Genomic DNA, 24393 nt, shown 5'->3' with positions numbered 1-24393 from the left:
TGCTGTTCCACCCGGGTCCACCGCTTTGCCCTGCTGCTAATGTGTGGGGAAGAGAAGAGGGAAAGCCCAGCCTTGGTGTTCTCCAAGCAGCTGGAGGCAGGAGGGTAGAAGTCGTTGGATGGGCCTTGGGGACATTCTGTCCTGGAGACAGGAAGGCAGTGTGAAGGACTAGGTGACGTAGGGATGGGAGATTGTAAATGGGGGAGAGGAGGGGGTAGGGCCAGAGTGCGGGCTTGTGTTTAGAAAGGTTGAGTCCATCTTGTTTCACTTTGTGGCCGAATACTGCCTCACTCTGCATCTCAGTAATATTTAGCACATCTGTTCAGATGGTTATGTTTAAATAGAGAAAGTCTTCTAAGATTATCTTTTATTAGTCTTAGTTTGGCTTAACCACAGTCCCTGGTGATTAAAATCTGAGGATCATCTCCAGGCAGCTAACAAGCCCGTCCACAGTAAGGCAGGCACAGGTAGACATCCGATCCCTCCATGAACTGGAATCTGAGGTTGGACTATCCTCCCGATCCTGCTCCCCATTGCTCCTAATGGGAATCACTCTTTAAATCTTACTTTCTCTGTATGTCTGTGCTTTTGCCTTGGTTTTCTGTATTTAAATATCTTCTTTCAGCCACCAAGAATGTCTCCAGTCCACTTGCAAAGCACTCTGCTGATCTGCTGAGTTCTTACGGGCTATCTCTTGATTTTCAGCCCAGGTTGGACAATGCTTTGAATGGATCCACAATCCAGAACCCCAGCATCCCTACCCATCTGACTCTGAGTGATACACATGCTAGTTGGAGCCTAATGCTCTTTCTACCAGGCCCATGGGTTTGCACCCCCTTCCTGACTGGTGCAGCAGAGGCTGCCAGGTGCCTACTCACTATCTTTCTCCTATTTATTCTTATTAGCAAATTCTAATATCTTAGGGGCAGCAATGTGTCTAAGTAAAAACTACATTTCCCAGCATTCCTTGCACGTAGGCCAGCAATGAGATGGAATTGGAGGGCATGAAGCCGGGCTTCCGGGAAGCACTTTAAAAGAAACTGGTTTCTCAGGCCTGCCTCCTTTAACCATTTCTTCCTCCTTTCATGGAAACCAATCTTAGAACCACGTTAATTTCTCCCAGCCCTGCTTCTAAAGGTCCCAGATTTCTTACCCTTCTCAAAACTACCTGGCCAAGATCCTGACAGCTTGGTGGCTTTTTAAAAAAAAATCAGAATGATTATAATAAAAATATTTTCCTAAGAATGATATTTTTATATTGAAAACTCTCCATCATTTTGCTTGGAGAGTTTGGTTTTGACTCTGTCTTTTAATTTTTATGCCAAATAACGTATTTTGTGTAGCACAGCTCCCCAGTTACTCTTGCAGTGTGAGTCCACTTGAACCAGTCAAGGGAGTGTTTGAAGCATTGCTGGTGTTGGTAAGAGTGTTTGAAAGGTGACCACGGTTAGGGCTCTTCAAACCAGAAAAGGTCTTAGAGGCCAGGAAGGGCTTCTTTTAGAGACCAAGTGCTGTGAGGCAGAATGGTTAGCCAGCTTGCCCAAGGTCAAACAATGGCAGTCAGGTTTCAAAGCCAAGTCTCCCAGTTCATTTGCTTTCCTCTGAGCCACAGCAGGGACACCGTGGCTGACCGCATGGAAAAGTTATTTGCCCCTTGGGGGGAGCTGATGAGGGGTCCTAGTAGATTCCTGTAAGGCGAACACGTTCCGCAGACAGTGAGACCAGGGCCATGGAAATGTGGTGCTCAAGTAGGCTGAACATGGTAATCATTGGATTTTATGTTTCATCTAGTTATTTTAGGTTTTTCGATTGGAAGGTGGGGAGGTGGGCCTGGGATAGATGGCCTATGGCTCCCTGGGAAGGGAATGGCAGGAAAATTCTGAAACACTGCCACCTTCTGGTCAGTTGGAGACACTAAAAATGAATTTCAGCTCTAGAACAAGTATTGAAGCAGTTTCAGGAAAAAGGAAACCTTGAATAAAAAAATAAGGGAGGGGGGGCTGTTTTAAACTCTTTTTTGCAACGTAAGAGCTGGGTTATAACACAATACAATGCAAGCTCTGCTCCGCTGACCCCAAGCCCACTAAAACAGAGCGACACCACCAAAAAGCAATGAACTTTTGAATCGGCTCATATTACCTTTTAAACTGTGTATGCCTTTCTTTTTCTTTAAATCTAAATCATAAACATTATAACAGAATTTTCTAATATCCAAAAATCTAATTTCTGATAAATCTTGTTTTCTTTCTTGGAAATTTTTTTTAAATTAACAAATCATTGTGAAGAAGTCACTTACATATAAGAACTCAATTATATCAATAAACCATGATCTCAGGTAACTCACAGGACCGCAACAATGGCATTTATCAGCCAAGCGTTTCTCTGCACTGTGACATGGGGAGCTGGGGATGTCTTTCTGAGCTTTTAACCTACAATGCTCTTAATTTCAACACCTGTTTGGAATACCATCGTCATGTAAGAGATGGTATCTGTCTCTGCCTACAATCTTCACTTGGTCCAAGACCTATTTTCTAGATAATTTTTTCATCGATTATTAATTTTTCTATTCCTAGCTGGAGCCATTTTGCCCCAACATATTTTCAGGTCTTCAAACCGAGGCTCGCTCACTTAGATGTTTTTTCTCTTTGTTCCTGAGCCTGTCCTTGAGTTTAAGTAGCCTCTTCTCATGGGTGAATGAAATGCCTTATTTTCACTTGCTTTTCTGCGTGTGTGTCTGTGTGTGCACATGAGTACAAATATGCATGTGTATGTGTGTTTTGATTGTTTCCTTTGAGCATGTGTTTGTGGATCCTTGGATTTAAAGAAAGAGAAAAGCACTGTCTTCTAGTTAAACCCACATAGGTGTATAATGCCTAATCAATATGATATAATAGTACATTTTTTATATATGATTGCAAATTCTAAGAGGAGAGAAGGCTAAGTCAATGTGAGATGTATTAGAAAACGTGGGGTGGTGATATGCACACTCACCCAAACTCCTGTTCATTTAAAACCTATGCATGACTCTGAAGATGGGCCACAGACCCCTGCATTTTCTGCAGAAGTGTGATTTGCCTCCAATCAGGAGGAACATCTATTTCCAGTGGCTAGATCTCTCCATGAAGTTGGGGCTACTCAGACCTAGGCTCAGAAAGACCGTATAATGCAAGAGTATATGGCTATGTGGATCTAAGACAGAGAACTGATCAGTTAGACTGGACTGAAGGTGAGGTTCAGATGCATCAATGTCTCTAACCTTACAAATGAATTTCTGTAAGGTTCTATGGCCCTCTGTAAGATGGGAATTAATAAAATTTGCCTTCCTTACTTCACAAGGTAACGGGAAGTGATCAAATAAGAAGGCATTTGTGAGAACACACCATCAACCATAGAGCACTCTGCAAATACTACTCACGATCTGCAATAGAAGGCGCGCCCCGAGGGCTTGCATTCAAAGGGAAGGGCAAGCCTCCCTGAAGGGCCTTGTCTGCCTCCCCCTTTGCAGAGGTAAATACTTACAGAGCACAGCTCCCGCACCGCGGTGTCCTGAAGGACTGTCAAGGTCTTCAGGAACTGGGCTTCCCAGCGACGGTGTGAGCACGGGCCAGGCCTACCGGCTGAGGGCGCAGGGCCAGGGCTCTGTCTCCCCCAGAGGCAGTGGGGACCGTGATGACAGCAGGCACAGCAGTGGGCAGGTATGGCACGACAGGTGTCTGCTGGGCAGCTCCTAGGGAAGCCTGTGTCTAGAGAGACAGATTTGGTGAGGGGCTGGGCCTTGTTAGGTGGAGCTGAGCAGCGATGCCAGGACCTGGGCTCACACAAATAAGTCTGAACAGAAACGTCACTGAACTGTCTGGCTTCCGTCCCCAGACTTGGTTCTGCTGTGCGAATAGGGTCACACACAGTGCATTCCAAAGTTGTTTTTCTAGCATAAGTCCCCAAGGCCACAGCATTCTGAGCAGCTGACACCATATTGGACGACATCTGGGTTGTCACAGACCCGGAGCTAACAGTGGTTGAGTCAGCATTCGAAGGAAGGGTTCCCATCTCAGATTCTGCCCTGGGTGGTATTTGACCCAAAGCACTACCCCTTGGCTTTGCTTGGGGAGCAGTAGTTCCAGGCAGCTTACCTAGGTGGGGAATGCACTTTTCAGATGTTTGACAAAGGTCAACTGTATGGGGCGTGATTTTGCTGGGCTTGGGGACATGCTCTGTCAGTAAGGAGTTGATGTCAGGACAGAGCTGACTGCCTTCCACTACTCTTGGGGCTTCAGAGTCAACATGAAGGAACTTGTCTTGAGTGGGATCCATTCCAGGTGACCTCTGAGACTCACAGTGGTAGCTTTGCACGTACACATCCCCAGCTCCCTCAGGCCTCTGGAACCCATCCTTCCCTTCTGTGATGTGGGTCCCCGTAAACTCCAGAGGACGGTCACATCTGGAGGTCATCATGCCGACACTGGCCTCATGTTGAGTGTGGGGCATGGGTGGGGGCTGCCTCCAATGGCTGTCTTTCCTTGGGTACTCTCCCCCAGTGGTGGCCTTGTCCAGGGCCACATCTGAGGTCATCAGTTCTGGTTGTCCCTCCGAGGCCTCAAGCTGAGACTCTTTCTCCACCACAGATGTTGAGGACTTTTCTTCTAAGACACTCCAGTCTTGACTTGAAAAAGATGTGCTCACTATAGTCTTGGAATCAGACTCATCCGACTCTTGCTGGCAGTCCTGGGGTGACCCTAAGGGCTGGCTCTGATCCGTTGGCTTTCTACATCCATTCTCAGCAGGACTCTGGCTTCCAGGCAAGGATGACATCTGTGGAAGAAACCAAGATAAAGGCAGAGGGGTCAGGAAGGAGGGGGAGGCGCTAGGGTTAAGAAGTTCTTTCTTTCTTCAAAAAATATGTTTTGAGAGAGAGAGGAAGGGAAAGGGAGAGATAGAAACATCCATGAGAGATTGTTCGGTTGCCTCCTGCACGCCCCCTACTGGGGATCGAGGATCGAGCCTGAAACCTGGGCATGTGCCTTGACGGGGAATCAAACCTGTGACCTTTAGGTGCTTGGGAAGAGGCTCAACCTCTGAACCACACTGGCCGGACAAGAAGTTCTTTCTTTTCTTTTCTTTCTTTCTTTCTTTCTTTCTTTCTTTCTTTCTTTCTTTCTTTCTTTCTTTCTTTCTTTCTTTCTTTCTTTCTTTCCTTCCTTCCTTCCTTCCTTCCTTCCTTCCTTCCTTCCTTCCTTCCTTCCTTCCTTCCTTCCTTCCTTCCTTCCTTCCTTCCTTCCTTCCCTCTTTCTCTCTCTCTCTCTTTCTCTCTCTCTCTCTCTCTCTCTCTCTCTCTCTCTCTCTCTCTCTCTCTCTCTCTTTCTTTCTTTCTTTCGTCTGCATTATCATTGACTTAGGAGTCAGAAGATAAGGGTTACAAGCTCAGGTTTTGGCCAGTTTACTGTGTTAACTGGGACCTTCTTTCTATGAGGCTCCACTTCTTTGTTTTGTAAAATGAAAATAAAATAAAAGGGAAAGGGATGCTGAGCTTTCGGGCACTTTGCTTTATGTTCCCTGTCCCCCGGGTGCCTGTGGCGCGTGTCTTCCAAGCACTGGCTGCCCCGTCCGACTGTGGCCGCTCACTGTAAAGCCCCCCTTCCTCAGTGCCCCCAGCCCTCTCGGGCCTCTACCTGCGGGGCTGGCAGCTCGGGCGGCTCCTCCAGGAACCCGCTGCTGTCGGACTGGCAGCTGTCGGCTCTGCTCACCGCGGGACCTGCGGGAGGGAGGGAAGGGCCTGGTGCGTGACGCGGGAACGGGCCGGCAGGGCCGGGCTCGGGCCCTGCGCGCCCCGCACGCCCCGGGTCCTCGGCACACGCCCCTGCTGGAAGGGGACAGCAGTGAGCTCATTCCAAGGGTTTTCCCTCAGCGCTCAGAGGGCCCATGTAAAACCGAGCTGCTGCTTTGCTAACCCGAGGAGTAAAACACGAAACAAAGGGACAGGGACTGGCCTCTCTCGAGTGAAACAGCGGTGTGATAGCGAAGCACGCCTTTACTAAGGGCAAGGAAATCCAGAAGGAAATGCAAGCGCCTGAAATGTCACACTGACGGAACAAGAACACCCCAAATGTGTACATCCCTGCGTGCATATATATTGCAGTCAACTGTGTATTTGTGCCCCCCATTCATATGCTGAAATCCTGGCCCCCATGGGGGCGGCATCGGGAGTGGGGCCTGCGGGGGGCTGTCTGCTGCTGGGGTGGAGCTCTCAGGAATGGGATCAGTCCCGTATAAGGGGACTCCGCAGAGCTCCCTGGCTCTTCCCCCAGGTGAGGACAGGTGGACGGGTGAGCATCTGTGACCCAGGCAGTGGTCCTCACCAGACACCGAATCTGCTGGCACCTTCATCTTGGACGTCCGGCCCCCAGGGCTGTGAGAAATGGGCTTCTGTGGCTTCTAAGCCACCCTGTTTACAGTAATGCTGTTATGCCAGCCCGCGTGGACTCGGGCGCATGCATGCTTTTTCTTTAGACTAAATGTTGGGTAGGAACCCCTACAAGCCTCATTTGTTAGAACTCAATCCCTGTCCATATCATTACATTTCAGTAGGGAGTATAATTATTCATAGTAGTATGTATTAGCGGTTCCTTTTCTCAGCACAGGACTCTCTTCACAGCGTTAGATTTTACTGTCCCTTAACTGGCGGACCCTACCTGGGAAGGACCCGTCTGCCTTTGGAAACATTTCTGCCTGGAGGAGACATGCTCAGGCACTTTGTCCCAGCAATCAGCAGGTGGCAGCCTTACACCAGGCTCAGCGTGAGGAGCCAGGGCCCCCGGAGGCTCTGCCCTGGCTAAGTCTTGCAGGAAAAATCAGCCGGAGGGCTGCGTGTCTGAGCTGGGCTGGTAATAAAAGTGTCCGAATCCTACAGGGCAAGTTTTCCACTCAAGTTAGTCTGAGTTCCTAGCAGGAAAAGCCTATGGAAGATACAAATGAGGGCAGGGGACAGAATGGGAGTCTCGGGGACAGAATAGGGTGTGATGTACGCAGGAGTTGTGTCCAGCAAAGAAATGGTTCAACCTTCGACTCCTTGGAGTTTAGATTTTCATCTTTTCTCTACTATTCAGCTTTACCTGTTTCTTTGCCAACTTCCTCTCTCTTCTGTCCCCCCGTGATGGAAAATTCTGTGACAGCTTGAGGCACAGGAGCAAATAATCTTCGAGCTGAACATTGGAGGTTAGGCAAACTCAGACGCCTTCAGAAGCCGGGCAGTGGCAGGTGTGAAGCAGCTGGGTCTAAGCAGGGGGCAGTGTGGTTGTCTGGACTTGGGAGTGGACCACAGTCACTCCACAGGCGCCCAGGTGGGAAGCCAGGATGGTGCCACCTACCATCCAATGCAGGAATCCCTTCCAGAACTTTCCTTACAGATGCCCATCTAGCTAGGGCTTACACACTTGTGTGACATGGACTTGCTCCTGTGTAGTCAGAACATGTCATGCTTTTTGGAAAATGCTTCCATATGGAACCAAACCTACTCTAGTGTTCCTGTTTGTGGGTCATCGTTCTGCTCGGTGGAGTAACGCGGACAGGCTAACAACGCTTTTCAAGGCAGCTGGCTTTACTCTCCAGGCCCTTTCTCTCCCCCTGAAACCTCCCCAGATCCTTGAAGTCAGCCCCCACGGGGTAGGGCCTCTCCTCTCGAGAAGTTCTCAGTCTAGCGTTCTGAGAATGAGCTCCGAGAACACCCTCAGTCCTGACAAAGAGCAGATCTGCCTTTATAACAAGAGTCTTTGGGCACATTGAAAACCAAGTCCCTTTTTCTGGGGCTCCGGCAGCCCTGGCTCCTCCTCTAGAGCATGGTTCCCTGGGCACATGAAAACTGTTTGGATTCAAATGCTAAAGCTATTCAGAAGAGAATTCCTGGCTACCTACTGCAGGGGAGCCAAACGGAGCTGGTGCGCGGGTCTCTGCGGTATCCGTGCTAGCAAAAGGAGCACAGCAGCAAAGGAAAGGGCCAACCGTGGACCTATGGGTGGTAAAATGCAAACAAAAATATATTGGAAAAAAGTTCTCCTACCAGGTTAGCGATGGCCATTTAAAATGCCATCAATGGCAACACTCAGAACATGAGGTTATACACCCAGGCTTGTGGTCACAAGGTGGCCTCTTTCAGATTGACTTCAAAAGGAGTCACACGGTTGGCCTGATGTCAAACAAGCCATTTTAATATCTTTAGTCACACAAAACATACTCCATTGCTTTATGTGATGTTATGATTCTCTTTTCCGGACTTTGCTCTTACAAAAGGAAACTGGAAGATGCACTCACAGTAACAGATTTTTGAAGCCGAATTCTTTTTTTCTTGGCAGAACGTGTTTTTGCCAAGTTTACAACCCACTTGAACTTCTGTCTGTTCTTTGATTTTAGAATCAACTTGGGCTCCTTTTAACATGGAAAAAAATTCACAGATTTAGCCATAGATAAAGAAGTCTTCACAAAGTTTCCAGGAAGATTGATCATCCCCAAGTAGCTGTAAATAAAGAACTTTCTTATCAACATCCCATAAAGGTAGATCTGATATACAGTGTTCTAATTTAAGGAGAGATCATTTTATTTTGATTAAGCATTTATAACTCAACTCTATAAAGGAAAAGATGTTTGAAAAAATCCTAAGAAAAACTTATACTAATCTTTATCTGTTTAAAGAAAATGCTTTATTTAAAATCCTCATTGATCATTTGTTTCCTCAAGGTACATATTTTTGAGTGTTTGCTGTATATTATGAACTAAGGTAAATTCTGGGGATTGAAGAGAAATCAGACATCATTTCTGACATTAAAATACTGTGCTGTAGTGGATTTGAGCTGCTTAAATTTCGCTTCACACAGGAAGGTAAACAAAGAGTAAGCGGGAACAGGTTACACAGAGAACTGGTTCATCATCAAATGATCACAATGGAAGAGTCAGGACTGAGAGCCTTGGGTCTGGATTTGGTCATTAATTATCATTGGTACTAGGAATAAACCTCATGGGCCTTCCCCCCCATATGTAAAGTATGAAGGTTGGCTTAGAAATGTAGTCATTAAGTCTTCCATTTTATACTGACAAAAATCTGGTTGCCTGAAAATAATAATTACAGCCCCACCTTCACCCCTAAATATCTAATGTGAGTATGCAGATTGGCTCAACATGGCTCACTAAGGCCTACGGAGACATGGGAAGAAAGCCTTGTATGTGTTTACAAAGGGGGGGGACTGAACCTATACTAAAAAACCAATAAAATATTACAGTTAATGTATAGAGATGAAAAGTAATGAGAATGTGTTTTTTAGAAACTGGAAGAGACAAAGGTAAACGGGGAGTCAGACGGGAGAGCAGACAGGGATGTGCCCTCTCAGACACAGTGAGTGATGAGGACCCCGGTCTTACAGAGGAACCCTGAAATGCTACGTGTCGCCCACCCCTCGTGATACATGAACTGTTTCATCCATCTTGGCTTCTCATCGAATGCAATCTGCAACTGCAAAGCAGATTTTGTAGTAAAGCTACATCCATCGTTGGGTTGTTTGCAGCGTGGAATTTGCAGGACACGCCATTTGGCGCCAGAGAGACCTGGGTTTGTCCTGACGCCAGCGCTTCCCAGCTGGGTGAACCTGAGCAAGTTGCTTAACTGTTATGAGCCTTGGTTTCCTCATTCACAAATTAGAGACAATTGTAGACAAATCTTAACACAGAACTATAATCTGGGGTTCCACATGGCGACCCAATTAAGGGAGGGAAGTGTCTGGCATCTGCGTTTGGTCTTCTTTGGCTCGCTCTTGCTTTCTTGGCTCAAATCTTCTTCCAGTACCATCTCTGCCTTCTCTAAGGCGAAGAGCCTTCTGGAGCTGTTTTGCCTTGGGACTGGGCAAAGAAATATTCTGCACCTTCCCTTTCTTGACCAAAAGATTTCTGAACCTTGGGTACCAGGAGCTGGCCACGCCCAGATGGCTCTAGCAGGGCTGTGTCAGAAGAATGAGCGGGGTGCCCCAAAGAACAATGTCAACTTGCCCTCTTTTTGCCCATGGACAGCCCTAATTATTTATAATGGGGTATTGGTCCTATTGTGGTGGGAGAGGGGCAAATTGGGTGGTAAATGATTGGAGATACATACATGAAGTGGAAATGACCCTAAGTTTGGAGAAAAGATCACACTTTTGATCTGGGTACAGACATCACAGTCCTTGCTCCTGTACCACTGATGGTACCAAGAAGGCGTAATGTTCCCTAAGAGCCTGTGAGCTGGACGGGCTTCTGTCTTCCCCAGGCTCCCTTAAGGTCCCAGGGAGGTCAGGGCACCAGGAAATGTCTGAACAGAGGGTGCAGTTTCTCTAACAACCCTAAATATGAACGCTTCTGAAATTCTGTCTCCACTATTTCCCTTGCTACAATCAGAAAAGGGACTTTATCTTCTTTCCCTGCAGTGATTTGTAGTCTTAGAAGTAAATTTAAGCATCTTTCTTTTGAAGAAATCAAACATTTTCTTCTGAAATTCAAATATTTTATCTCCATTCTCTCAACCCAACTTACTGAACTTACTGCGGGAGGGAGAAGGGGCACAAATACAAAGCAGAAAGTCATAAGTAAGTATAGGTGATTTTTCCCTCTTATAAGATGAGACATTAAATTATTTGGAGGGTAAGAAACTTGTCTAAAGAGCAACTTTTAGCAGAGGACACCGATCCGAGTTTCCTCTGAAATCATTTGGTCTGAACTCTGTTATTTCCATTTACAATGACATTTTCTTTCTTTTTTTTTTTAAAAAAAATCTGTTTTTATTGATTTCAGAGACAGGAAAGGAAGGGAAGAGAGAGACAGAAACATCAATGATGAGAGAGTCATTGATCGGCTGCCTCCTGCACGCCCCCTGCTCGGGATCGAGCTCACAACCTGGGCATGTGCCCTGACTGGGAATCGAACCGTGATCTCCTGGTTCACAGGTCGATGCTCAACCACTGAGCCACACTGGTCAGGCTACAGGTGACATTTTCTTCACAAAAACCAAAATGGATTTGATTTTATGCAGCTACACATTCTCTTTTAATTAAACTGTTGGGGACATTTGGTGACTATTTCAATGCCCCTCTTGCCCAGCTTACTACTGCATAGAGGTATGATACCGTGGGCAACCTAAAGCTTAAGGCTAATTTTATTACAGGCTCTCAATCACATACTTGACATTGAGAAACTCCTTCACATCAGTCACCCTCTCGGCAGAGGCCTATCACTTGCTAACTGCTGGTGTTACCGCCAGACTAATTAGAGCAGTGGGGCAGAGCCTCCGAGGTTGTTGGGGTAATAATAGGATTTTCCCTTCTACGGGCTTTCCTTCCTGAAAGATGCCAAATGCTTTATAAACTGAACAAGTTGATAGACAAATTATATTGGGACGAGCGCACCTACCACTGATGTGCAGCCACCGCTGGGGTGCTCCCTCCAGCTGTTTGCAGCCCCACAGTGGTGCCGGGAGCAGCTGGTTAGAAAGGAAAGAAGGGGGCCACCTGGCATGCAAGCAACAGGGGTTTGAGGAAGAGAAGATATAAGTATCTTAACCATCTAGACTGAAATATGACCAGGACAACCACCAAGATTAAAGTCATTCCTCTTCTACACGGAGTACCCAGGCTTGGAAAGGCAAAAAGTGGGCAGGAGAGGTTTGGGAGCCTAACAGTTGTTTGAAAGACAAGCTAATGCCTTTATGCTCCCAACATATATGCATTTTAGAATCTTTTAGGTCTTGTGTTTTTTTGTCTCATTCACTTGTGCATAATCCTCAAGTTGCTTCTTGTTTCGGGCACAGAGGAAATCAGAAAAAACAAAAAGCCATTGCAAACTATTCTTGCAGCTCTCTGGGGAAGCTTCTGTGGGATTTAAGGTATCAGCTATTTTCAAAGCTAACATAAGCGACCGTGCCTGTGGAATCAGTGAGATGATGGAAAACCTGGATCCCTGTCTGTGTGCGGCAGGGTGTGTTACAAAGTGTATCGCCTCCTTCGCTCCTTGCTCCCTCTTCCCTCCCCTGCTGTTCTTCCTGGGAACACTTTCCAATAAGTCACTTTAACCCAGACCTTTTCGCCAAGGTCTGTTTCTGGGGAACCGAATCTAAGACCAAGGGTACAGATGATTCACAACTGAGCTCTAGAACCTGCATGTTAAAAAACCTAATAATTGAAAGCAAAGGGTTGAAATATGTAAAGTGTTCTTCGCTTACCGTAAGTATAATAAATAGAAAAAAGTAAATTGACCATAATTTATATTTAAAAAATCAAGAAAAGCCACAATTAAAAATCATGATCAATTTAAGGTCATGTTATTAGTATATTGATGACAGACCATCATTCTTGAACAACTTGAGAGCTCCAACAATGCACACGTTTGTATGTACAGAAGGCCTCTCCGGTCAAAGCTTTGAATAGCAGTCACGCCTCTTGACAGAAAACGGAGTGAGAATTCTCGGCAAACCTTAACACACTGCTTGTATCGGGCCTTAATTAGTCCATTGGTATGTTACTAGTAGTGGTCTTGGTCATATCTGAACATTAAAATCTATGTCATTGTACACACTTTGCTCATAAGAATCAAAGAAAGGATTTCCATGTTTTAAATCAGTTAAGGCTTCATTTTGCTCAAGAGAACACTGAAGTCAATATATTGATAGTTACTAATCATGTCTTCACATCTTTTCCATAGAAATGAGAGAAGAGACTTTGCTAATTACTTTCAAGATGAATCCGTAGTAATAACAAATAACTTACTATACGCTACACAGATAACACATGTGACCTGACCTTCTGTTCATGCTTTTTCCATTAAAGCACACATATCGAATCTTTGCTTTTTCACAAGTCAGTCCGGTACCCACATCCGAAGAAGAAATGAGAACATATTGACTATGTGTTTAATGAGGGTATATTGCCTTATTTTCTTAAAAATTTTTTTTTCTTTATTTAATTTTATTTTCCCCCCCATCACCATTTGTCTTCCCTATACCCTCTTGCACCTCCACCCACCGCTTTCCCTCATCAATCACCATAATGTTGTCCCTGTCCATGGGTTCTTTCTTTTTTTTCTTTTTTACTCAAACCCCTTCTTCCCCACCTGGAGCTGTCTGCCTGCTCTCTATCTATGAGTTTGTCTCTATTTTGTTTGTTAGTTCAGTGTGTTCATTAGATTCCACATATGAGTGAAATCATATGGTGCTTGTCTTTCTCTGACTGGCTTATTTCCCTTAGCGCAGATCTGGGTTATGGTAACTCGTACAGTTTTGCTAATCAATATATACTTTCGAGAAACCACTTTTATTCTCCTTAAGAAAATATAAAATTAATCTGAGCTGAGTTACACTCTCAAGCTGAAAGGTTATAGCTTAAAAAGAAATATCCATTTAATCCCTTGGCTGATGGTGATGGAAAACCTTAGCAATGGACCAAAGGACATTCCAGGGTTCCTTGTGACCTAAAAGTAGAAATGAAGCTGCTGAGTCAGGAGTTTTCTCAGTGGTTGTTTCTGAAGTAGGTTCAAAAAATAAGCAATGACCTTGCTAAAATCAGATAACAAGGGTGTTCAATACTCTTGCCTCAGAAAACCTTAATTATCCAATATAATACAGGTTTCTGTGCCAAGACACTCTATACTTCATTACCCTACCTTATATTTTTATAGCCTTTAAAATCATCTGGAATTATTATTCGTTAATTAACTAACTCCATAAAACATTTATTGAATACCCATTATGTACCAGAATCTGCACATGTTCTCAGGATCTGGGTATACAAAATTGAAGAAAACAGAAAATTACTGTTTTCGTGAGGTATTTAAACCTATTAATTGTATGTCATCCCTTTCTTTTGTAGAGGCTTTGTATTATTTACAGCTCTGAACACAATCAATGCTCAATAAATATTTGTTAAATGACTAGAAAAAGTATAAAGTTGCAAACCTGTATGCACACTTTTTTAAAAATTTGAGCTAAAGTTGAGTCTCACCCTACTTCCACACCCTCCTGCTAACCCTCTAGGTACCTAGACCTAGCCTTCCCTGGGAAAGCATAATTTGATTGGAAACATTTACAAACTGACCTCTCCATTTCCTTTATTTTAGGTGCTGAAGAAGATATTGGAGGCGATATAAGCACTTTAAGAACTAGATGGTTTGGACTAAATAAAATCTAAAACTCCATGATGTCGGCATCTAGGACATTGGTTGGTATAATGAAGAGGTCTCTAGACTTCAATATAGGTGACCTGGATTCAACTCCCAACCAGTTAGTGCAACCTGTTGGTTGTTCTATGGCAAGTCACTTAACTCCACTGAGCCAAAGTTCAGCACTTGAAAGATGTGGATAAGCGTGACTGCTTGAGCTACCGCATAGGTGGCTATAAGGAAAAAACATATGGGACAGAAAATATTGAAGCTCTCATTAACGGCAAGAATGACACAAATGTAACTTAATATCATTATGCTGTACAAAGAGCAATAAGGAGTTCAAAATGATATCTGCATTTCTGAGAAGCCGTCTTTCAAACTCAGGAAGGAAGATCCAGAGTACTTTTGCATATACAGCATAAATACAAACATAACCACTGGATGTGGCTTTAGACTGAAATGAAACAGACTGCTGATCATATGGGGATTTAAAAGGAAGATGATATTAACCAAGAATAGCTTCCCTTCTGGTGTGTCTTAATACCTGATATTCTACTAGGAGAAAGTTTTAAATCCATTGTTAATGAATAATAAAATGTAGAATCTTACTAAGATGGTAGAATGAACACATGTAATGTATTTCTTGCAGATATCTCACTAAAGCTATAGTTAAAAAGTGTGTTTTATTACAAAGACAGAAAGGGAGAGAAGTATTTCTGGAGTAGTGGAAACTTAACCCCCCGAACCCCGTTACTCCATAAGAGCAACAAGAACACTCACAAAAACTGTCAAAATTAATTAAAACTGTCAAAATTCAGAACGCTAGAATTAACCAACAGCTTACAACAATCTAAGGTCTTAAAAAAAGCTGATATAAATAAGAATATCAACTTTGTGGTATTTTAACTAATTCTAACCCCATCATCCTCTTCCTAGCTCTGAGTTAGCCTGGAAAACCAGCAGACTTGAAACAACAATAACAGTGAAAACAAGCAGTCATAGCAGGTACTGGAGGAAGCAGAAAGGTTGTGAAAGTTCTAGAAAAGCCCCATTCCTGGAGAACTGTCACTCTCTGACCTGCCTGGTGGCTCTCTGTCAAAGCCCTATTTACTAGACTTTATATGACCTGACTCACTGCTCTTAAATGGTATTTGTCAAAAACAATCAATGATAATTGTTTAACTTTGCAGCTGCCTGAGATGTTGATTCTAGTTGGGAAAACAAAAAGCTGGCTCATACCCATAGAGGACAGAAAAATTCTGACATTTTCCCATGGATATAGAGGGCTGTGCACATTTGAAGGGCTGAGTGAAAGACCAGCAAAAATCTAAGAAGACCCTCATCTTTCATCTCTGGATAACCTTGAGGCTCTGCACAAGCAGGAAGTGAAGACTGACTTGTAAGTAGTTGGAACGATGAAGGCATGCTCCAACATAAGCACAGAGACAATCTATAAAACACCATAGCTAACATACTTAGTGGTAAAAAACTGAATGGCTGAATGCTTTCCTTCTAAGATCAAGTACAAGACAAGGATGTCCACTCTTTTCACTACTATTTTCAGTAGAATTAGTCAAGAAAAAGAAATAAATCCATCTGGGCTGAAAAGGAAGAAATACAACTATCTCTATTGGCAGAGAACACAATCTTATAGAAAATCCTAAGAAGTCCACCAAAAAAACTATTAGAACTAATACACAAGTTCAGAAAAATTGCAAAATATAAGCTCAATATACAAAAATCAATGTCATTTCTATCCATTAGCAAAGAGCAGTCCAAAACTGAAATTAAGAAAACAATTTCATTTACATCACAAAAAGAATAAAAATACTTAAAAGAAATTCAATCAAAGTAGTGAAGACTTGTCCATGAAAAACTACAAAACATTGTTGAAAGAAAATTTAAAAACACACAAATAAATGAAAGACATCCATGTTATAAATCAGGAGACTTAATACTGTTAAGATGGCAATAGTCCCCAAATTGATTGGAAGGTTCAATACAATTTCTATCAAAATCCCAGTTTCATTTTTTGAGTGTAGAAATTGACAAGCTGATTCTAAAATCCATGGGGTAATGCAAAGGATACGGAATAGCTGACACAATCTTGAAAAAAAGAACAAATTTGGAGAAATTATTCTTCCTGATTTAAAACTTACTATAAAGCTACAGTGATGAAGACAGTGTGGTACTGACATAAGGATGGACGTAAGGATGGAGTACAACTGAGAGGGCTTAGAAATAAACCTTTATACTTATATTCAATTGATTTTCAATAAGATTACTAAAAATAGTTTTATCAACAAATGATGCTTGGAACAACTAACTATTCACATGTAAAAGTAAAGTTGGACCTCCTACCTCACACCATGTACAAAAATTAACTCAAATGGATCATAATTTTGCAAGAGCTAACGTATAAAGCTCTTGGAAGTAAACATAGGTGACCTTGTGTTATGCAACGGGTTCTAGATATGACACTGAAAGCACAAGCAGCAAGAGAAAAATAGATACTTTGGACTATATCCAAATTTAAAACTGAGTTTCAAATGACACCACCAAGAAAAGAAAATAACAACTCACAAAATAGGATAACATATTTGAAAATCACACCTGTGATAAGAAATTTCTATGTAGACTATGTAAGGAACACTTATATATCTAGACAACAAAAGGACAAATGACCCAATTTTAAAATGGGCAATTAATTTAAAAACATTTCTCCAAACAAGTGATACAAATGGCTGATGAGGACAGGAAAAGATGCTCAACATCATTAGTCATCAGGAAAATGCACCGGAGCAAAGCCTTCAGAATTCTGAAGGAAATAAAGGTAGGATTTGATGCTGAGCCAACATGTTAATCAGTGTGAGGGCAGGAAAGGACATTTGCAGATATATAAGGTCTTTAAAAAGTTACCCCTTCCGCACACTTTTTGAGAAGCTACTGGAGATAATCCTCCATCAAAGTAATGGCATCAATAAAGATACGGAAGTACCAAAAAACAGGAGATCCAAAATAAAAAATAAAAAAAAATTCCAATCCAAGGGAATCTTCTCATGGGTGATTGTAAGATAACCTAGAATTACAACTGGGCACTGGGCATTAAGGGCCACCATTTGTCCAATGGAAAAGGCACATTGTTTTCTGATTTTACATCTTTTTTGGAAAGATAGAATCTAACCCAAGAAAAAGACAAAGGAAAATCCTTAAGAATGACTGCTTCATAGCAGGCTTAGAAATTATCTATCCAGAGGGGGGGAAATGAAAATTACCATAAGGGTAGATAGTAAGAGTACGTTGAAATTATTCAATTTGCTAACTTACCTGATATAAAAATTTACTTTGTTGAAGAAAATACATTTAGAAGGTATTGGATCATGAACAAAGAGTAGGTAACATGCACAAAGGAAAATGAAAAAAAAAAAGCTTTGCCAGAAATATCTCGGCCCATATATTTTATTCAGTGTCAGTATCTCCATATAAACTTTCAGTTTTTTATTCAGTATCCTTGATGAAATCCCCAGTTGATACAATATTTGATAGTAATATTTGAAAATGATAGTCTGATGGACATAAAATATTTTTTATTCCTCTAAATTCAAAGCTCTCTTCATACCAACTCAGATCCACAGAAATCTATGATACTGGATGATACTATCTTTGCAAAGTTTTATCTTAGTGACCTTGGGCACTGAAGTCTGGGGTTTGGCCATCTTGAGTCTCTGTCTCTGTCTCTCTCTCTCTCTCTCTCATATTTGTGCCCTATACAGACATTGAGGGAGGAGCTTGGTTTTATTGTGTTTTTATCATAGGTAGAAATATAGCCCCCGAGGAATCTTTTGTTTTCACATTTACTTAATGAACAAATACATTTTTGAGCTTCCAATAGGTGTCAGGTCCTTCTCTAGGTTACCAGAGTATGCCTGTTAGAAACTTTGGACTGCCAGGAAATCAGAATTTGCTCACTTTCCAGTTAATGAAGAGCAAATATTTATTTTTGAAGTAGTCTACCCTCTCAGGAGGCAAGAATTTATATTATCATCTATTAATATAATAGGAACAATAAGGACACAACACTGACAAAAACGAAATTGCCTGGAGACCAGTTCAACATGTTTTTAAAAGTCATTTAATAAAAACAGAATATTTAGAGTTCACGTCCTGTTCTAGTTTATGAAATGAATTTGAAACCTGATTGGCTAATGCGTCAGGCCGCGATCAAGGTTAAACCCGTGCGAATGCCATGCAGGTGGGCAAGCCGCACGTGGGAAGGAAATCGACCATGGCAGACCCATCGCTGGAGTCCGTGTGGGCACCAGCCGCAGGCTGGAGCTGGCAGCAGAACCCAATCAAAACCTCAGCTGCTCTGGCGCCGAGCCCCCCTAACCGCCCTTTCCAGGGAGGGGAACCAGCCTCACCTCTGGCTTCAACTCTCCCAGGGAAGGCGAGGAGGGGGCACTGCCAGCTCTCTTTCCAGGGCGAGAGCAGCCAGAGTAAGGTCAGTCAAAGTCTCTTCTAACACCAGCCTCCCTACTTGCTCAACCGTTTCTAAGGCCTTACGCTTCTTGTACGGAATGACGTTTGCCACACAAGACAAGAACAAGTGACTTCCTTCTAACAGGTCCTACAAAAAGAGATGGGGAGGTGTGATTTTCCTCTTGGCCCCCCCCCACCCCCCCAAGACATTGATCTTCACATTATTTTTATTCTACCTGAGAGCTTTGGGAAAACACAAATTCCTTAATTAATGGCCTTATTTCTTAATGTGATATCCGCCTCGGATCGGATAGGTTTACACTAGCCGTTAGCCAGTAATTAAAGGGACCTAGGAAGGGGGGGGGGGGAGAGTAGTGAGGCTGAGTTGGGGCAAGAACAGGGGATAAAATTTGAGATAAAGAACATCTGAAATGCGTCACTTTCCTTCCCCTTCCTTCTTCCTTGGTGGCTTCTATAGACTACCTTGGCTACACCCTCCCTTCCTTCCATAATCATCTTTTTAAGCTCAAAAGGCCTGGGAGAGACTGATTTTTTTAATCTTCTAAAACAACCTCTCAGGCTAAAACAAAATAAAGGGACCTTGGTTTCATATCTGAGGCAAAGCAGCCTTTGAAAAAGTTCTGAAACACATCTCTTGTTCAACAAAAAGTTTAATTTTCATAAGGGGCATAGAAAGGCATGCTGCTGTTTATTTTCATATCTAGCATAATTCTGTGAGGGGGTTTAATAACAATAACAACAATAGTAATAATTGTTATTATTATCATTAAGCCTGGATTTAAACAAACTCAACCCCTGGTGAAATCACAAACTTTGGTTTACTTTCTTTTTTGGTGTGGACAATTTCAACCGCATTAATGTACTTTAATTTTAACATTCCTTTAGAAATACAGCAGTTTTTTCTCTGATGAACTATAAATCTATTTCTACCTACCTATTTATAGTAGGGTGGTATCTTGACTATTCTAACATTAACAGGATTAAAAATTTATCTAGGGCCATAGAGGAGTCTTTGAGCAAGAATAAAGCTTTGGGATCAGACAGATCTGTGAATTCTAACTCAGTCACTCAATAGGTAGATACCCTTGACTTAGCTACTTAACCTCTCAGACCTTCAGTTCCCATCTGTAAAATGGGAGTACAATCCACTTACTCCTATGGCTGTTTGGAGGATGAATTAAGAATGTAAAGTGCCTCCTGCGGTGCCTGGCACCCAGAATTCTTGGCACAGGTCTAGTCCCATTCCTTAGACCCATTCCCCATGCCGACACCTCTGTGGGTGTGATGCCAACCCCAAGCCTAGAGATGGCTCCAAAGATGTATACAAAGAATCCTTAAAAAAAAGTAACTATTTAGTTAGGGACATATGTTGTGTACCAGTTCATTATCATTCAAGGCAAACTGTGTTAAGGCTTATGGTAAAGGCTTATCCAAATTTAGGGGAGCACTAAAGAAGGAGTTTAGGGAATGGGGTTCTTGGAGGAGATGACAGAAGAGGTAATAACTGAACTGAGACCTTGAAGGATGGTGATTTTGGCACGTGGAAGGGAGATGGAAAGTGGATTCCATGAAAAGGGAGCATTGTAATTACAGAGATTTAAGAGTGGGGAGTGTTGGGGAGCTGAGTGTCCCAATCCACGCAGAGTTTAGGCTGTGGGAGAGGAAGTGAAACTGTCAGGATGGACTGAGGCCAAGCGGCAAAGACCTTGAATTCAATCCTAGGGAGATTCACATTCACACACAGACAATTCAGAGAAATCATTTTTTTGAGAATAAACTTTTTTAGGAAAACATGATGAACGAACGCTTTAGCATCCTTACGGGATAAAAGCTTCCAGACAAGTGTAGGGGTTATATCTTTAGAACTTAGCCTCAAGCAACTGCCCCTTGCACTCGATGGCGGATCATACCCGGCTTCACACGATTGGAACATACTCAGTCAATTAAGAGAAGCACTGATTGCCGGCTGCAAAATATCCCCTCGGTGCCAAAATGTCTGTGGAGTGGGTGGGGAGGGGGAGGGAAGGTGTGATAATTAAAAGAATTGTTACTTGCGATGTCACAGGAGCCAACGCGCTAACTCTGCATGCTGGGGAGCTAGAGTGCTCCCAGCTGCCACGGGGAGGGAGGTTGTGGTTTGGTCCCTGGCACCACTCGTTGGGACAAGATGAATCGCAAATGTGTTAATAGTGAGGTTCAATGTCATAATGTGCCAGATGGAGGTGGTTACATCTCTGATTGATTGCCTCCTGGCCAAGACAGGGGTTTTCCAGAAGGCGAATGTCTCCAAATTGGCACCGCAGCTCTAGGGATGAGCCGGTCTTTATTTTGATCAACACGGACCTGACATTCTAGACTTTATGAAGTGTGGCTCCCCCTAAGACACAGGCAGCCAGGAACGGTATGCAGATGAGGAGAGATGTGATGAGGGGGTGATATATGGGAGGAAGGGTTTGGGGCTGGGCAGAGCTCCTCGGCTAAGCGTGGCTGTGAACGGATCTATGGATGCCCTGGAATAAAGGGGTGGGGGGGGAACTGCGGTGGGACCCTGCTTGCGATCTAATTAAATAACTAGAGAGAGAGAGAAAGGAAAGGAAGAGAAAGAGCAGGAAGGAAATGCTTCCCGGCTTCAGACACCAAATCCCCACAGCAGATGAGTCCGGATGCCAGGCTGAGGCCACCGGGCAGAATGACAGAGCGGGGCATTGCGGGGTGACCTTCCCGCCTGCTGCCTTGGGCTCGCCCCACAGAAACCGCCCGGCCCTTTGTTGTGGTTGCCTTTTGCTCTCCCCAGAGCGAGCTTCCAACTGTAAACAGCCACTACAAGGGCAATAACTGCGGCGTCCTGCTGGGAACTGAGGCCGCGTCGCGTGCAGCGCGGGGTCCTAATACAGGACAGTGAATAAAGCTTCATTACGGAGCAACGGAGCTGGCTGCCAGAGCCTACAGATTGGACTAAACAACAAATAAGCAACATCTGCTCCAGCATATGTGTGTGGTAAAAAAAAAAAGTCACAAAATAAAAGAATTTGTAAATGCCAAAAGCAACCCTAAACTGCAGTGCTCCCGCGGAGTGAATTTTTAATTGCACATGCAAAGAGGCAGGCTGTGGGTATTAGTTTCCAATATGTCTTGTTGCTGCCAACCTGGGAGTATAGATGAATTTAATTAAATAAGGATTATCCCTCCTCCCCAGTACAATTACTTATTTATAACAATGATAAAATTGCCTAATAAAAAAATTGTAATATTTCAAAACGAGCCTAGCAGACACTCTGGTTTTCTGTGTACACCGTTCAGGGCTCTCTGAGTCCGGGTGTCTCCTTGCCCATTGCCGAGGAAAGCAAACAACGACCCTTATCACCCAGCCCGCCTCGGTTAAGCAGCAGGGGGTGGCACTGTGAAGCAACATAAAGACACAGAGCAGCGTGGGAATTGGCCTTCGTGGGGTGTGCAGAAAACTAAGCAATTGGACTCAAATTGAGGCCAGGCGACTGAGCCAAGAGATAGGGCCCCTGAGAGTGGAGCTCCACCAGGGTCCTGGTCCTAACCTGTCTCATGAACCAGCTGTCGAGAGCGATGGGTTCCATTCAGTGTGGTGATCCCTCTTTCCTATGTGCTAATTCCCTGAAAACAAGTGACGCCACCCAAAGCGAACAACGAAAGAGATGGGCACTCAGGGCCCTCTTCTCTGAGCCGGTGGGGTCAAGTTTTACCTCCAAGTGCAAGACCCACCTCACCGGGGGGGCGTGGGAGTAATCCAAGTGGGACGCCACGGGTGGCCAAGTCGATCCACGTGTAGGCCACTGCAGAAGCCAGCGTCTTCCCAGTCTCATGATCTAAGTCTGTCTCATTGCTGAAAAATTTTGTTATTTTAATAGCTTTTCTGCGCTAGAAGTTAAGGCAAGCGCTAAGAACTCAGGACCTGGGGCCATCTCTCGGTCAATATAGAAGGCAGCGGGAAGCCAAAGACAGGCGCCCTGAGGCTTGTGGCTCTGCCTCGGTGTCCTCACCTGCGCAATGGGAATGGGAATGCTAGGACCACCTCCAGGCGAGGAGTCAGGGAACGACTGCAGGGAAAGAGCCTGGAGCCGCACCTGGCACAGGGTGAGCGCTCAAATGCTGCCAAGAGTTTAAAAGGATGCATTAGCAAGGTGCTCAGATCTGCACGGGGTTCTCTCCTGGATGCTAGAAGCTTTCAAGTCATCTTTTGCTTTTTTCTCATGACACTTATCACAGTTGTTATTCCGTAATTAATTGGTTTTTCCTAATACTAACAATTTCCAGGAGACTGGGTTCTGTTTCGCTTCCATTTGTGTCTCCAGTACCTAGGACAGGTTTTTAAATGGATAAGAGCTCGTTAAATACTCGCTGAATGAGTGGATTCAGTCTGGAAGAGAACTGGATTTGAATTCAGAACATCCTGGCTTCCCTTTGTCAGTGCGTAAACTTAGGCAACTTACTTAATCTGTGGCGATTATGCTAAGTAATGTGATTGAAACTGTTTGGGACACTGCTCATCTGTATATCCATGTAAATTGTTCATGAAGGATAACCTGCTCCCTAATAATAATTACAATTGATTGGAATATACAGTTAAACAACACATTCCATGTATATCCAGGAAAACCAGCTTCTTGAGAGATGTCGCTAGAAAGTGTGCAAAACAGAAGTAAATGAAGTAAGTGTACACTACTTAGGACTAAGAGCAACATCCCTCACTAAATCACCAGTTCTTAGGTTTGAAAGGAATGCACAAACTGCATGCATTCCTGAATTTACAAAGATTGAAATCCATGCCAGTAGAATCATTGAAAATACCATGTACTATATTTTAAGGTAGTCATTATACTCCGCCCACAATGCACTGCTGCAATGGGAAATCACCACGGGTTAGTTAGAATGGGAACTCTTCTGGCTAAGACCAGAGAAGCCAGATGGTGACATGACCAATGTGGGGAGGCAACAAGTGTGTATGGGACTCTCTGATGGGTCAGGCACTGTGCCAGGCCTGGGGATGCCCAGTAAGTAAGACAAGATTCCTACCCTCAAGTGGGAATAACACCGTTTAGCATAAGAAAGGAAGGAGAGTAGAACAGAGACTATGGGCCATTTTTGATGTTCTTCCAAATTAGCATACCAGTCCCTTTGAAATGACACAGTGGGGGGGGTGGAGGGAGGGGGGGAGAGGGAGGGAGAGATTGATAGAGAGTGAATAGAATGTAGTTTACTGGTAGCTGATGAGGACCACCACCAGGAGACAGGATATAAAAGGTACGTCTTCAAAGTTACCTTTTCCAAAATTTGCTTTGGAGCAAATATCCTATTAGCAAAGCCTTAATAATTTAGCTCTCATTGAATTCCCAGATATACTCAAACTGTCAAAACTAACATTTAGGATTATCTTTGTCCAATGATTATTCTGTTGGACAAATTAGAAACTAGAGATAAGCAAAAGAAAGAAAAACCAGATGTAATTCCATCGTCTAGAAGTTTCCATAGTTGACACTGTGTCTCTCTTGCTCAATCGATCTATTTTTTGTGTGGAGGGTAAGGGTTAGAAATTTGTTTTAAAAAATTAAATGTGTATAATATAAGAAGTAAAAAGAAGAAAGAAAAACCTATTACCTAAACTCATCAGCATGAGATAGTCACCAAACTATTAACTGTAGTTTATATCATAAGCAAATCTTATGGGGATTATATAGATTATATATACAACTTTGTATCTAAGCA

At 43.5% G+C, this 24393-nt stretch overlaps 1 protein-coding gene across 1 annotated transcript in view; it reads right to left on the bottom strand.

Annotated features, from left to right (window-relative positions):
* The window catches only part of ITPRID1 (ITPR interacting domain containing 1), a 48748-nt gene that overhangs the window by 1853 nt on the left and 22502 nt on the right, over positions 1-24393 (bottom strand). Inside the window, exons 9-10 of the mRNA XM_016222260.2 lie at positions 5667-5749; positions 3520-4809 (exon numbers count right to left, since the gene is read on the bottom strand). Coding sequence (XP_016077746.2) covers positions 3520-4809; positions 5667-5749 — 1373 coding nt within the window. The remainder of the gene's footprint in view (positions 1-3519; positions 4810-5666; positions 5750-24393) is intronic.

The sequence above is a fragment of the Miniopterus natalensis genome, chromosome 10, assembly GCF_054644295.1.
Source record: "Miniopterus natalensis isolate mMinNat1 chromosome 10, mMinNat1.hap1, whole genome shotgun sequence".
In the NCBI taxonomy this organism is placed as follows: domain Eukaryota; kingdom Metazoa; phylum Chordata; class Mammalia; order Chiroptera; family Miniopteridae; genus Miniopterus; species Miniopterus natalensis.
This window is presented reverse-complemented; position numbering and strand designations above follow the sequence as displayed.